Consider the following 16,132-nt stretch of genomic DNA (forward strand, 5'->3'; position numbering starts at 1 on the left):
TTTTAATACTCTAAATAACCACAAATGACTTGCACCATAACACATTTCATTACAATAAACACAATCTTTATGAAAGCATGAATGCCTTTTTTTTTGAGACGCGGTTTCGCTTTTTTTTTTTTTTAACTAGGTATGTATAATATAATTTCTAACATAATATGTGCAGGTAATATCTATTTCAATCATTCCAGGGATGGAAATCATGCTATAAAATTTCATACCCATTTATTTTCTCAGAGTTTATGGGTGTTGTACTGCAGAATGGTTCTTCTGTATAAAAGAAATCGTATGCTAAAAACAGGCATGCTCTTCCCTCTGCCTGGAACATTCTTTCTCAGGGTCTCGGCATTGACAGACTATTTTAATCCTCAGATGGAGACCTCTTCTTTTGAGCTCAGATTCACATCTTGATCTAAGTGCTTAGGCATTGTATTAGTTTCTTATGGCTGCTCTAACAATGTACTACAAACTGAGTGGCTTCAAACAACAGAAATGACTTGTAATCCCAGTGCATTGGGAGGTTAAGGTGGGAGGATGGCTTGAGCTCAGAAGTTCCAGGCCAGCCTGAGCAACACAGTGAGACCCTGTCTCTATTAAGTAATAATAATAATAATAACCAAACAAATAAAAAACAGAAATGTATTGCCTCACTGTTCTGGTGGCTAAGTCTGCAATTAAGGTGTCAGCAGGGCCCTGCTCCCTGTGAAGGCTTTAGCGTAGAATTGTTCCCTGCCCCTTCCAGCTTTGGGTAGTGTCCGGTCATCCACAGTGGTCCTTGCTTGCAGCTGCATTACTCCAGTTCCTACCTCAGTCATCGCATGGTGGTGGTGGGGTGTGTGTGGGTGTGTGTGTGTGTGTTCTCTCTTCTTAGAAGGACACCAGGCATATTGGATTAATGGCCCACACTATTCCAGTATGAACTTTTCTTAACTTGATTGCACCTGAAAAGACCATATTTCCAAATAAGGTCACATTCTGAGATCCTGGGGGTTAGGACTCCCAACATATCGTGTGTGTGTGTGTGTGTGTGTGTGTGTGTGTGTTGAAATAAAGGAAACATAAGCTTGGATCAGGCTTAACATGTGATTCCTGATCTGTTGGCAGGAAGATTAATCAGAGTTTGATGTAATTGTGGTGTCTCATTTATGGCCAAAATGTGAATCCCACTGAAGAATCGCCCGCAGCCACTGAACAGTGGGTGACACTACTGTGAACACACATGTATAGCTGGTGGGACAGCTTGCTCCTAATAAAGATATTTCTATTTTGCCTTGTCCATTTAATCTGACATCTATGATTAGGCAGAAGATGCATTATTTTTTTTTGTGTGTGTGAACATATACTTTTTATTTAGTCATTTTTGTTTATAATTGCAACTCTGGGAATTCCAAATTAACGTCCTTGCCCGTAAGCTTCTTATATACACCAAAAAAAGTTTCAACCTTATGTTCCACATTGTTCTGCTGTGCTTTGTCCAAATGAACCTTTATGAGCCGGCTGCCATCTAGTTTGACGCGGATTCTCTTGCCCACAATTTCGCTTGGGAAGACCAAGTCCTCAAGGATGGCATCGTGCACAGCTGTCAGAGTACGGCTCCTGGGACGCTTTTGCTTATTTTTTGTACGGCTTTTTCGAGTTGGCTTAGGCAGAATTCTCCTCTGAGCGATAAAGACGACATGCTTCCCACTGAACTTTTTCTCCAATTCGCGTACTAGCCGGACCTGGATTTTCTGGAAAGATTTCAGCTGAGGAACGGGAACAAAGATTATGATAGCTTTCCAACCACCACCAACTTCAATTTCCTTGGCTGCCGTAATATTCAACTCCCTGAGCTGAGCCTTGAGGTCCGAGTTCATCTCCAGTTCCAGAAGAGCCTGGGAGATGCCGGACTCGAACTCGTCCGGCTTCTCGCCATTGGGCTTCACGATCTTGGCGCTCAAACTGAACATGGCTTTCTCCTGGGAGAACTTGCTGAGTGCCGGCTTAGGAAAAGTGAAGATGCATTATCGAGACAAGGAACAGAAATGATGTCTCCTTCCTTTTGGAACCCCATGAAGAAATCTCATTTTATTTTAAGGATGAGTGGATATGTGAGTCCACTCATATCCACATATCTTTCTGAGGTATACAATTCCACCCATAGCAGGTATCTCAACCACAACATGTCTAAAATGAATCTCTTAATTCTATCCCAAAACACTTCTTCACCTATTTTTCTCCACTGCAGTAAATGTCACCACAATCCATCACACGGTGTTTCGTGTGTGTGTATATGTGTGTGTGTGAGTGTGTGTGTGAGATCAACCCCAAAATTCAGGAGGGAGCCTTGATTTTTTGTGCCCTTCATAGTCCACATCCAATCCACCAGCAAACCCTGCTGGTTCTTACCTCCACGATGTAACTTACATCCAATCCAGCCCTTCTCCGCTCTCCACTGATGTCTCCATTGACGTAGGTCCAAGGCTCCCCCAATTCAACCTTGCACCACAGAAGGCAGCAGCTTCTAAGGGTCCTCCCTGTTACTTTTCCTTCCTGATCGTGAACTTTTCATATGGGAACCACAGAGATCTTTTAAAGACAGATGTTTTGTCACCTAATCCGCTGCTTAAAATGCTTTAGGGCTTCTCCTAGACTGGAAAATGAAATCCTTTATGGTGTCTGACAAGGCCCAGGCTGCCTACCTCTCCAACCTGGATCTCAGTTCATTCCCTACCATTCACACTGGCATCCTTTCAGATCGCTGGAACAGGGAACTCTTTCCTCTCACCTGGGAGCTTTTGTACTTCCGGTGTGGTTAACTCATCTCCAATTCTCAGCATGACTGGCTGTTTCTCCCCCTTTATGTTTGCACTGAAGTGTCTCCTACTTAGAAAGGTCTTCCAGGACTCCCGCACGAAAGACAGTTTTCTAGTTTCTCTTGTGACCTATTGAATGGCCCCACTCTGGGCCCCCTTGTTGCAGTGTTTTATATTGATGCTCTTGTCATCCTCAGGCTGGACAGAGTGCACTTATCCCTCTACCCCAAAACACAAGGGAGCAATAAAGGCTGATTTTTGCATGCCACTGAGATACTGTGATTGTCTGTTACAAAGCAGAAAGCAACTGATATACTCTATCTCATCATCCTGTTTGTTTTCTTAATAGTACTAATTACAATCTGTAATGAAATTATTGAATTGATTGTTTATTAGCTCTCACTACAGAATAACTCCATGGAGACAAGAGGCATATCAGCACCTTGTCTGTCTCCAGTACTGGAGGCTGTGCCGAGCACATGTACAATAAGTGTTTGTGTAATGAGTGCATGAACTCTCTTGGGGATGATTTTTTCTATTCTTCATCTGACCCAATAAATCTTCTCTTTAAAAAAATTGTATATGAAATAAATTAGAAACTTCAGCTTCAATTTTCTAATTTTAAAAGTTTGGGATCTGGGGAGCGATTTTTAAAAAAATAGTCACACAATTCTTTCCTCAGCAAGAAAAGGCAACACAGAAGAGATCACTTTTAAAAGATGAGATTGTGACTTTTAATTATGTTTTATGCAATTCCATAGTTTGTAATACTTGACCTCAGCCCTTGTCTGTCTGATGGGGTCCATTAACATCTCAGAATCACTATCCTAGCTCGAAGCCTCTGATGCTCTTGCTGATTCCACAGTCTTCACCAAATGACTTCCTGCAATAACTTTTCTGCTTGCTTATACTGAATTGGCACCTAGGGTACAATTATTTCCTGTCATTAGTTCAAGGCAAAATGCAAAATTAGGTACTTCTGATTTGCACATTTGCAGACTAGTTGTTTTCCTGTCAATACCTGGCACTGATGGACTTTTACTGATGTATTTTTCTAGAAAAATAAACACTCACAGCTCTTGGGGCTGTGGACAAGATCATAGTAGCCAACTACTGTCTAAATGCCCCAGTAATTGCAGAGTAGTGTTCTGAAAATATGAAAATTACATGCCACTAGCCTTTTGCCAACCACTAAATAGAAGTTAAGTGGAAGGGACAGGCAAAATGACACCTTCTATTTCACAAAGTGAGCTCTTTATTTTTAAACAATTAGCTGGTCTCACTAAGCTAATCCTTGCTGAAACCTGAAGCCTGGCAGACAGCTTTCGGAATACTTGACATTCATTGTTTTATAAGAAAGTTACTATTCTGCTACTGTGCTCTTTCATCTTTCACTTAAAGTTATTTCTTAATTATCTTCCAAACTGAAAAACTCAAGAAGTAAACAACCCCTCTCCCCCATAAATCAAAGAAATATAGAAGGTGAAAGGTACGAAAAGCAGATGCAGCTTAAAAACTGTTCCACTGCCTGAAGTCGACATTCCTGCTCAGCAGAAAAGCACTAACCCTCATAGAGTCACTGTAGGAAGTGACTTGTCTGGAGCTAGGAAGACAGATGCAAACTCCAGGGGCCTCACAGGCCTGGACTATGATGCTCTTCCGTTACATCATGAAAGAAACTCTGGTCATCTCCACCGTTCTCCAAACTACACCATCTCAACCAGCTCAAAGTTACAACCTAACTCAACAGTGCTAGTCACGTGTCAAGGAGACAGCTAATCTCCCTGGAAAGAACTCCCAAACCGGTTTTCCATGGACCCAAAGTCAGTGTGGTGTTCTTACTTCCTATTTTCTAGTCTCCTCTATTCTGAAGAAAACATTTTCTTTTTCCTTCTACAAAAGCATCCCACTCTTGTATTCCATGCAACCTGTGTGTGTCTGAAAAAATGTTTCCTTCTCTCCTCCTCCCCACTGCAAGGGCTCCACGAATGCTTTCTTGGTGGTAGGGATGCAAATTTGAGTTGAGTTTCTGAGCAGACCCTCCTGCTTCAGCCTCCAATGGCTTTTAGTCTCTTTGTGCATTCGTGAGGAGGGACACAGTCACCATCATGAATGAAAACCACCAAGCGGGGTTCCTGGGGGACTCTGAGTCTCACAGATCTGGTGATCCAGCACACAGCTCGTGCTGTAACTGCACTGATAGAATGAATGAGAAACCCACGTCCCTCCCACCCATGCCTTCACAAGTTTATTCTATTCAATGTATGAGTCTGAGCACCTGCAGTGTGTGTGAGGCATCATCTAGACACTGGGTGACTGCAGATGCAAACCAGGAAAATGCCCAGCTCTGCTGCAGTTCCATTCTCCATCTTGATGGCAGAATCCAGATGCTGCCTTTTCTCGATGGCATCCCTTGGACTTCCCTTTCCTAGTTGTTCCTAAAGCCCTGTGCCCCTTGCAGAGTCACCAAGTGTGAAGGGGATTTGCAGGGGGGTCTCTCAAGAACAAACCCCAGGCATACATCTGTGTCTGTCATCTCCTACAGCTGCCAGACCTGAAACACTTTGTAATCGATCTCTGCCTACACTCACTCAAACGGGCGCTGCCTAAAATAAGGACTATGAGGGGTGGGGGTATAGTGGATAGATGCTGCCAGTGCCTCAGCCAGCATGCCATAGTCCCTAGAGGATGCACCTTCTCATGCACATCCAGGTGCAGTGTCACAGCCCCCTCACTGTGCAGGCCTGACCTTTGGAGTGGGTATGACAGTGGCAGAGCCTGTAAGGAAATTGTTTAGTTCTTGTTCTGAGAGAAAAAAATGAACTCAAAAAAATTTACACTTGGAGCAAAATCAATAAAGATCAAGGCAGTGCAGGAAGCATGCGTCCGCTTATCAGCCTGCTGGGAGCATGGTAGCAAAGCACTGCAGACTGGGAGGCTTCAGAAACAGACACTGATTGTCTCAGTTGTAAAAGCTGGAAGTCCGTGATCAAGGTGCTGGCAGGATTGGTTTCTCCTGGGGCCTCTCTCCTTGGCTTGCAGATGGACTGTCCTCTGGGTGCACACATCCTTGGTGTCTTCCTCCTCTTATAGGACCCCAGTGCTACTGGATTAGGGCTCTATGCTTATGGCTTCAGGTAACCTTAATCACCTCTTTAAAGGCCCTGTCTCCAAATACAGTCACATTGTGGGATGTCAACATATGAATTTAAGGGGGACAGAATTCAGTTCATAACAACTCTAAAATGCTATGACCTTACATGTGCATAGAACTCTAGGCTATTGTGTCTGGAACTGGTGTGTTCTTGGTCTCACTGACTTCGAGAATGAAGCTGCGGACCCTCGAGGTGAGTGTTACAGCTCTTAAAGGTGGCGTGTCCGGAGTTTTTTCCTTCTGATGTTCAGATGTGTTCAGAGTTTCTTCCTTCTGGTGGGTTCGTGGTCTCACTGGCTCAGGAGTGAAGCTGCGGACCTTCGCAGTGAGTGTTACAGCTCTTAAGGCGCATGTCTAGAGTTGTTCATTCCTCCGGTTGGGTTCGTGGTCTCCTTGGCTTCAGGAGTGAAGCTGCAGACCCTTGGTGGTGAGTGTTACAACTCATAAAGTCAGTGTGTACCCAAAGACTGAGCAGCAGCAAGATTTATTGCAAAGAGCAAAAGAACAAAGCTTCCACGGTGAGGAAGGGAACCCCACTGCCACTGCTGGCTCGGGCAACCTGCTTTTATTCTCTTATCTGGCCCCACCCACATCCTGCTGATTGGTCCATTTTACGGAGAGCCGAGTGGTCTGTTTTGACAGGGTGCTGATTGGTGCGTTTACCATCCCTGAGCTAGACACAAAGGTTCTCCACCTACCCACTAGATTAGCTAGATACAGAGGGTCCACACAAAGGTTCTCCAAGTCCCCACCAGAGTAGGTAGATACAGAGTGTGGATTGGCGCATTCACAAACCCTGAGCTAGACACAGGGTGCTGATTGGTGTGTTTACAAACCTTGAGCTGATACAGAGTGCCGATTGGTGTATTTACAATCCCTTAGCTAGATATAAAGGTTCTCCAAGTCCCCACCAGAGTCAGGAGGCCAGCTGGCTTCACCCAGTGGATCCCACACAGGGGCGGCGGGTGGAGCTGCCTGCCATCAACCGTTGGGTGGTCCCTGTTCGGGTGCCATGGAGCAGGGGGCAGCACAAGAGCCCACGGAGTGGGGGGAGGCTCAGGCATGGCGGCCTGCAGGTCCCGAACTCTGCCCGGCAGGGAGGCAGCTAAGGCCCGGCGAGAATTTGAGCGCAGCGCCGGTGGGCCGGCACTGCTGGGGGACCAAGTACAGCCTCCTAAGCCGCTGGCCCAGGTGCTAAGGCCCTCATTGCCGGGGGCGGCAAGGCCGGCCGGGCGTTCCGAGTGCGGGGCCGCCGAGCCCACGCCCATCCGGAACTCGCGCTGGCCCACAAGCGCCGCGGCAGCCCCGGTTCCCGCCCGCGCCTCTCCCTCCATACCTCCCCGCAAGCTGAGGGAGCCGGCTCCGGCCTTGGCTAGCCGAGAAAGGGGCTCCCACAGTGCAGCGGTGGGCTGAAGGGCTCTTCAAGCGCGGCCAGAGTGGGCGCCAAAGCCGCGGAGGCGCCGAGAGCGAGCGAGGGCGCATGCTGTCATCTCTCACTATGATAGTGCAAAGCACTGTTTGATTACAGAAATATCTGTACTTGGCTGAAAAAAAAAAATCAAGTAGGCCGGGCTCGGTGGCTCACGCCTGTAATCCCAGCACTCTGGGAGGCCGAGGCGGGCGGATCACGAGGTCAGGAGATCGAGACCATCCTGGCTAAGATAGGGAAACCCCGCCTCTACTAAAAAATACAAAAAATTAGCCGGGCATAGTGGCGGGCGCCTGTAGTCGCAGCTACTCCGGAGGCTGAGGCAGGAGAATGGTGTGAACCCGGGAGGCGGAGCTTGCAGTTGGCCGAGATCGCGCCACTGCACTCCAGCCTGGGCAACAGAGCGAGACTCCGTCTCAGAAAAAAAAAAAAGAAAAAAAAATCAAGTGAAAAGGAAAGAAAGGGAGAGGGGAAGGGAAGATAAAAAGATATAAGGTCTATTTAAGGTTTTGTTTTGTTTTGTTTTTTTTGAGACAGAGTTTCACTCTTGTCACCCAGGCTGGAGTGCAGTAGTGCAATCTCAGCTCACTGCAACCTTCGTCTCCTGGATTCAAGTGATTCTCCTGCCTCAGCCTCCTGAGTAGCTGGGATTATAGGCACCCGCCACCACACCTGGCTAATTTTTGTATTTTTAGTAGAGACGGGGTTCCACCATGTTTACCAGGGGGGTCTCGAACTCCTGACCTTAGGTGATCTGCCCGCTGCGGCCTCCCAAAGTGCTGGGAATACAGGCATGAGCCACCATGCCCAGCCAAGGTTTTCTTTTTTAAAAAATAATATTTATAACGTGATTTTGGCCTCCCAAGTTGAATGTAGTACACAGCCTGCATGAGATGGAAGCGCATTTTACATGGAAGCATTTCTATAAGCGTCCTCTCTTTTGAGGGGTGGAGTGCATTGATTAGGAATGTAGGCTTTCAAGCCATACTGCTTACATTCATCTCTGAGCCCCTTTACTTCAGAGTGATGAGCCTCAACACACTCTGCCCTGCTTCCTCATCCGGGAAATGGAGATGAAAATAACAATAGCCACTTCATCTGGGGTTACAATTAAAATATATAACCCTCTGGAAACAGTGTATTCTACAGAGTGAGTCATTCATATATGTTTCTTGTTATTTTTGATCCTCACAAATCTGATGTTAGGTAAACGGGGCAGACAACTATATTTTTTGTTTGATGGGAAACGCTTAGTGTTTCCGTGAATTGCCTAGGGATGCAGAGCAAGTTCCTGTGGGGACTGGGCCAGAATTCCAGCTTCCTGACTCCAAATGGTCTTCCCAGTTAGTGCAGAGCATACTTTGAATGGCGCCCTGGGCTTCAAAGGGCTGGGTGAACTAGCGATCCCATTCCATTATCCTGGCGATCTTCTCCTGGCAAGAGAACTCAGGAAACCCAGCTCCTCTGTGTCTCAGGACGGATGTGCTTTTTGCCTTTCTGGAATGAAAAGATTCTCTCTGTTTTTTACACAGACATTTCCTGAATGTTCAGTACAATGAGTAACGCCCTCAGGGCACAGATAGGGGAAGAGGCCCCGTCCTTGAAGTTACTCAGAGCCCATGGTGACAGTTGTCCAGAAAATGAGAGCAGCCCTCATCATTTTGTCTCCTGGTTGAGTGGCTGGGGAAGACCTCGCTTGCCCTGAGATGGGTACTGGACAACTCTTGCTGAGTCAGTAGGTGTGGAAGAGGGAGTTCAGCTTAACTCCACAGACTATTAGATCTGGGTTCCGTTGGGGGCAGCAGCAGCAAGCCCCAGGAATCACCTAATCCTCAGACTCAGCCTCCTGATCCTCAGGAGTCCCTTCTGAAGTCCCCTTTTCAGAGCTGCTCAGCACCATCACAAGTAGGAAGCGAAGATCATCCCTGAACTGGTGTGTGGTAGTTCAGATCAGGAGCACACATTGCTTTGCCGGTTTGCCAGGGCAGGCTGAACGGCGCCTTTACAAACATGCAATTGAGTAGCACCACAGACTGCTGTCAATAGTCATGGTCAGCAAAGAAATGAAGAGGTAGGTAGTTTGGAGTGGTTCTGGGTGATTTTCTTCACATGTTTCACGCATTATTTCTATTTTTATTAATATATTGAAATTGTAGTCGCATAGAGTCAGCTCCACAACCGAACAAGTACAAAGTGAGCCAGGGTAGAAACTCTGCTGGCCTCTCTGCCTCGCCCCCAGCCCTGCCTCAATCTCATCCACAGACACAAAGTTAGCCCTCTACACGCTGACTGGTCCCTTCTGTGACTTCTCAGTTCCCGGAGTGGCTGCAGGCTCCTCAGCACCACCTACACCCTCTTCTCATCCATGTCTCCACCACCTGTAACTCCTTGCCTTACACTTTCTAGAAAGCAGTAAAAGAAAACGAAGCACCAGGTGCTGACGCCGATGCACTGTGCTCTTGCTGTTATTGGCCTACGCTCCGTATGGACAGAGATACATATACTAAAGCATTGCACAGCCTTGCTGGGCTGCTCCCTCAGCCTGAATGCTCCTTCCACTGCCCTCTGTGAGCCTTATTCAGCCTTACCCTGAATTCCAAAGGGACCAAATGCCCAACTTGATTCCCTCAGCGCCCTCTTCAAAATTGTATCACTTTTACCATGCATTATCGGTTAATAGATCTGTCGCCCAATTAACCCATAAGTGGATTAGAACATCGACCAGATCACATTCATTTTCGTATATTTAGCTCCTAGATAGGAAGAGGGAAAAAAGAGGCAAGAGTGTGGGACTGAACCACACAGGAAAAAGAGAAAAAGAAACAAATTAGCAATCTATCACATCACTTGAACTAATGGGAACACTCGCTTGTCTCCAAGCTCTGCACTGCACTTACGTGTATTAGACAAGGCTCTGCCCAAAAGTATTTTATAAGCCAATTCATATGAAATGTCACAGAGCAGTCAATTGCTAAACTGTGTAAGAATGAGTGTGTGCACAGCTACAGTTATATGACAAACAGCGATTTGGACAAACTAAAGTAGGAGCCAGAATTCAAGGGGCTTGGGGATGGAATTTGAAGAGACCCCAGAATATGGGTAGAACCTGGAGAGAGGAAAGCAAGCAGCATTTGTGGCAAAGGAACAGCATGAGCCGTGACCCCTGAGTTCTGAGCTCCAGTCAAGTTATAACCGGGCTCTGCTGGACCTGTGTGTGAATAAGGGAAGGACTGCGACAGTCAATTCACCAGTGAGGCAAGGCAGGAATTGCCTGGTCAGAGCAAAGGGGGCACGCTGAGGTGCTCTAGGAATAAGGTACAAGAGGTTAAAAAGAAAGCAATCAAACTGACAATGAAGCAGGAGATATAATCATTTAAAATTTAATTTCCAAGATAATATAGGTTTTGCATGAGAGTTATACCTAAAAGTCATTTGGAATAATCTTTAACTTCACAATTTATCTGTATGCTTCTGTTTTGTTTTAACTGTAGGAAATTTAATTTAAATAACTGTCTTAGGTAACTGGGTTGATGAACAAATGGGAGTTCGGTGGGGTTTAAGTTCCATTTGGGGTCTTCTTTCACAATTATGTTGTACAAATAAATGTAAAAATCATTAGCATTAACGAAAATAGCCATTCACTCTAACTCCAGGATTCACAGTAATCTTGATCTATCATTTAGAGTTTCAGTTGAATACTGAAATTTCAGCTTATGACTTGGTAAGTGGTTTTTCCATGAGAGTTTTGTGTTGTTTTGCTTTTAACAGCAAAGTAAGCTTAAAGAAACAATTGTCAAATATACTAGAAGAGCCTTCATAGAGTACTCTTTGATAAATTCTTCAAACACTGTTTCTGAGAATGATCTCACAGAACAGGAAGACCTGCTATTATGATTAGTGCAGGGTAACCTGCTAAGTGTCCCTATGGCTAGTCCAAGCACTGTCACAGAGGGACAAGTAGTAGCTGCTTACGTTGCTAGATCTCAATTCTCACTTTCTGATTTACATGGGGTGGCACCACTAGCTGCAAGTTCTACCGACTGTAACTTGGGTTCTTCTTCCAGTACCAAATGCAAGTAAGGAAGCTAGGCTTGTCTGTACATTGCCTTCTTTCTTTTCTTTTCTTCTTCTTCTTTATTTTATTTTTATTTTTATTTTTTTGAGACAGAGTCACTTTGTTACCCATGCTGGAGTGCAATGGTGTGATCTTGGCTCACTGCAACATCTGCCTCCCAGGTTCAAGCAATTATCTTGCCTCAGCCTCCCGAGTAGCTAGAATTACAGGCACGCACCACCACACCTGGGTAATTTTTGTATTTTTAGTAGAGACAGGGTTTCACCATGCTGGCCAGGCTGGTCCCGAACTCCTGACCTCAGATGATCCGCCAGCCTCAGACTCCCAAAGTGCTGGGATTACAGGTGTGAGCTGCCACACCCAATCTGTACATGGCCATCTTATATGGTCATTGACACTTCCTTCAGCTTTATGTGAACACCCCCATAACAACGTGTGACTAAGTGGAGTTGGGGACAGTAAAACTGTGCAGTATTAGGGATATATGTTTCCTTAGATAGATCCTCACATATTCTGGAAGGAGAAGAAAGTGAGAATCTGATCAGGTCTGAATAATACATGGCCACCCAGCGTTGGACATGGTACTGTGCAGCTCATCAGGATTAGTCTTTCTTGTGCTTGGTACTCTACAGTAATACCTATTGACTCACTTCTTCAGCAAATATTCATCAATTGCCCTGTGCCAAAGAATACATTTGGTGTCATAGGAAACAGAGTTGAAAAAAAATGTAGATAAGATGGCATGTAACATTTTACCTTGCATCTGAACAACACCAGTTTTAAGCTGCACCATCAATTATTTAAATAGAAATTGAGGGGAACATCATGTTCGCTGTAAACATTTTGTTAACTCATAATAGCAAAAAATTAATTGGGAATTACATTAACTTTTCACAATCACAGTTAAAATTTGGTGTAGGCCTTCTCCATATTCAATTTAAGAATGTATCTGAATTGTACTCACATGACATTCCCACTTGCCAGGTTCCCCGCCAACGCAAACACATCCTGTCCAAAAAGCAGCTCTGATTTTTCCTCCGTCACCCTTGCTCCAGACCCAGCTCCCCATTTCAACAAATGTCACCACCACTGGCCTGTTGCTAAAACTTGAAATGAAAGACTTTTCCTTAATTTCTCCCAGTGCCTCCCTACCACATTCCATATCAAGTTCATCCATAAGTTTTGTTGGGTTTTTCTCCAAATTAGTGTGCCCTTTTCTCTATCTCTGTATCTCTCTGCTGATCCTAGCCCCAGCCCACTTCTGCAGACCTCTTAGGCGGCTCCCTCCTGCTACTCAGGCTCAGATGGATCTTTCAAACAAGGAAATTAGGCCATTCTATTCTCCTGCTTAAAGTCTCTTAATGGTTCTCCACTGTACTTAGAGTAAAGGCTAAACCCTTTCACTATTTACAACCTCAGTGCTTCTCAGCCTCTGTCTGCTCCGGTAGTTCTTTCTTCCTTCATTCCTCCCCAGGCCAACCTTTTTTGTGTCTCAGGGCCTTTGCACTTACCATCCTGTCTGCCTTGAGGACCCCTCTCCCTCCCTGCCTCTGACTTCTTCATGTGGCTGCTCTTCCCTTTTCAGACAGGTCTTGTTGACCCCCTAGAAGGTGGACCCTTCCACCGCTTGTTCCCTATACAGCCCCCTTCATTGTCTTCACAGCAGCTAACCCAACCAGTAATTCCACCATGGCCATGTTCCTTTTTTATCATCTGCGTTCCCCACCGAACTGCAAGCTCTATGATTTGATCTGAACAACCTTCATTAGGTTGGAAATATTTTTTATCTCTTCTGAAAAATTAGGTAACTTTTACTCCCTTTAAGTAATACAAGAAGGCAATACTCTGCATATACATCTTTTCATTTTAGTGCTTCTCATACTATGATCTTCCTAAAGAATTTTAAAAGACAAGCTACCATCCTCATTCCAGCCACAAAGCCAGCCCCTTATAGTGCTACTAATGGTATTAAACACAAATAAGGTGTCAACTGTTTGAATAAACACTCACTACTTATGGTCACATTCACAGGTGTGATGAAAATGACAACTGTAGTGAAATTTATTTCTCAATTATAAGACGTTTTGTAATTTTAAAAATGCCAAAATGAAGGGGTGGAATATCTGATAATCAAGAAAAGACAGTATTTATTGCTTCTTATTATTCTCTATAAAACCAAAGTTTGGAGACCATGTTTCATTAGTTATCTGGAAGGGTCCCTAGTACTCCCTAAGCCCACCCCCATCACTTAGTGATGAGAAAACTGAGGCCCAAAGGTCAGACAACCTTGTAGTGGTTACTAGGAGGAGTGATTAGAAAGCTCTGGCATTTATTCACCTGATGTTGCTGTCAAGTTCTACTCTGTCCTCATTTCTGAAAGCCAAAACAATGACAGCTTGGCTCGTGCTCCAGCGAAGAGCTAGAAACGCTGGTCCCTCGAGATATATGACAAGGACCCCAGGCCTCCATAGGGGACGGTACTGCCCACTCTTAAGATTCCTGGCAAGACGTAGTCCAGGTCCAGGAGCATCCAAGAGAACTCATTCATTGAGACGGCAAAGTGTATCTATAAAAACAAGCATCTAGACAAAAAGCATTTCACTTAATAACCCTATTTTTATTGACTCAGGTTTAGCACTAGTCTCTGCAAAATGTATTTGTACGATTAGATTAGCAAGATTTGCAAAGCAATCTCCAGTAGTCCACTCCATTGCAATGAAATTGCTTCTGGAATTTTGTTGTTGTTGTTATTGAGACGGAGTCTTGCTCTGTTGCCCAGGCTGGAGTGCAGTGGCATGATCTCGGCTCACTGCAAGCTCCGCCTCCCGGGTTCACACCATTCTCCTGCCTCAGCCTCTCCACTTTCTGGGACTACAGGCGCCCGCCACCATGCCCGGCTAATTTTTTTGTTTTTTTTTTTTTAGTGGAGACGGGATTTCACCGTGTTAGCCAGGATGGTCTCAATCTCCTGACCTCGTGATCCACCCACCTCAGCCTCCCAAAGTGCTGGGATTACAGGCGTAAGCCACTGCGCCCAGCCTGGAATTTTTTTTTAATAGGCCCATCAGGACCTTTCATAACCTTACATTTGTCTCCTCAGAAAATACATTTCCTACATCATTACTTTTGAAAGTATACTCCACTCTTAATTCTTACGTTTTATACCAGAAAAAAAAATTAGTGAACACTACTAGAGTGTTTTCATTTTGGTTTAGTTATTTCTTCAAAATAGCTGAATTTTATAACACTAGAACTTATACTATTTGATATTTTAATATTCTTCACAGAGATGATATTCAAATTATGCTTTTAAAACATTTTTATAATTACCCAGGGGTAATATTAAATATATTTAACCACGAGTCTAACATAGACACCAGCTACTCAAAACTAATGCTAGCGTTCCAGGGCAGCATTCCGGAGGCTTCCAGAGTAGCCAGATATAACCCTTGGTTGCTCTTGGTGTGACTTACCCTTGGTTGTAAGTTGATTCCATGGTCCCTGGGGGAGAAGTTGAGAACTGGGACATTAAGGTAGGGGGCGTGAGGTGTTGGCAAGCTCAGGGCAATGGCTATTTATTAATCTATTGAGTGTATTTTAATATTTTATAATCCATTTGGCTGCTGAATATTAGCCCAACCCTTTATTCTCACCATCACATTTCCAAGATATGAGACAAAACTCGTTCTCTCTCTGTCTTTCTCTGTTTCTCTCTGTCTCTCTCACACACACACACGCATACACACAGATATTTAGAGCTGATTCCAATGACGATGGCAATATAGTAATGACGACAAGAGCTACCATTTTTCAGGACCTGCCATGTACCAAAGCATGTGCTACATGGCCCCAATCATGCTATTTAAATTGAGCAACAAACTATGAAGTGAAATGCTGCTGAATGGCAAAAATTTCAAAACCCAAATGAACACAGCAGCAGAGAGCCTTATGTCTCAACATTGATTCTCAGGTCTCCAGTGTGGTCCACAGGACAGAGGGCCACATTTGGAACAAGTGCAACTTAGTGGTATCTTAACTGGGTCATAGAGATTTCTGCAAAGGAGTAAGTGACATTTACACCACTCCTGGACATTCATTTCCGTGTCTGCAGACAGAAGGTAATGGCATCTCTCCATTATATCCTTACCTCACCTGGGAATAACGATTTACTGAATTTCAGCTCTTGCTCTATTAGAATACGGAGCTATTCTTGGCCTGCTCTCGAGTAAGTGTAAATGTGTTAGCCAGTCTGGCTGGCTATGGATGACGGGTGGGAATTCTGACTACCCTGGTCGTAAGAGCACAGGGGCAAACACAACAAATACCTCTGGAGATTTTGAAATACAAAGGATAGGTCTGTGCCTTTCAAAAAGGCAGTATGTTCTGAGCAATAAGGCAAATCCATTTCAGTTTTAAAATGTTACTGTTTACAGTAGCAGAAATCTGTCTATGCATGTGTGTGTGTGAATATGTGCATGCATACAGATGTAGAGTTTTCTAGAAGTAGGACATGTTTCCCAACAACTGCCCTTAAAAGCTTTTGAAGTCAGATCGATAAGAACTCTTTTGGACCTCGCCTGTTTCAGTAGCCCACCCTAAGCATGCAACAGGCCTAATGAATGGAGTATTTGAGTAGCTCAGAAGACAGTGAGGAGAACATTGCTGAGGCCCTTCTAGCC

At 44.7% G+C, this 16,132-nt stretch overlaps 2 protein-coding genes across 6 annotated transcripts in view; both read right to left on the reverse strand.

The window, feature by feature from the left end:
• PIEZO2 (piezo type mechanosensitive ion channel component 2) overlaps positions 1 to 16,132 on the reverse strand; it is a 480,117-nt gene that overhangs the window by 346,347 nt on the left and 117,638 nt on the right. The window lies entirely within an intron of this gene.
• On the reverse strand, positions 1,365 to 1,987 carry LOC129019001 (small ribosomal subunit protein eS7-like). Its single transcript, XM_054461216.2, has one exon. It carries the CDS (start codon positions 1,947 to 1,949, stop codon positions 1,365 to 1,367), a length of 585 nt encoding a protein of 194 aa, XP_054317191.1. The 5' UTR covers positions 1,950 to 1,987.

The sequence above is a fragment of the Pongo pygmaeus genome, chromosome 17 (genome assembly GCF_028885625.2).
Source record: "Pongo pygmaeus isolate AG05252 chromosome 17, NHGRI_mPonPyg2-v2.0_pri, whole genome shotgun sequence".
Taxonomy (NCBI): Eukaryota; Metazoa; Chordata; class Mammalia; order Primates; family Hominidae; genus Pongo; species Pongo pygmaeus.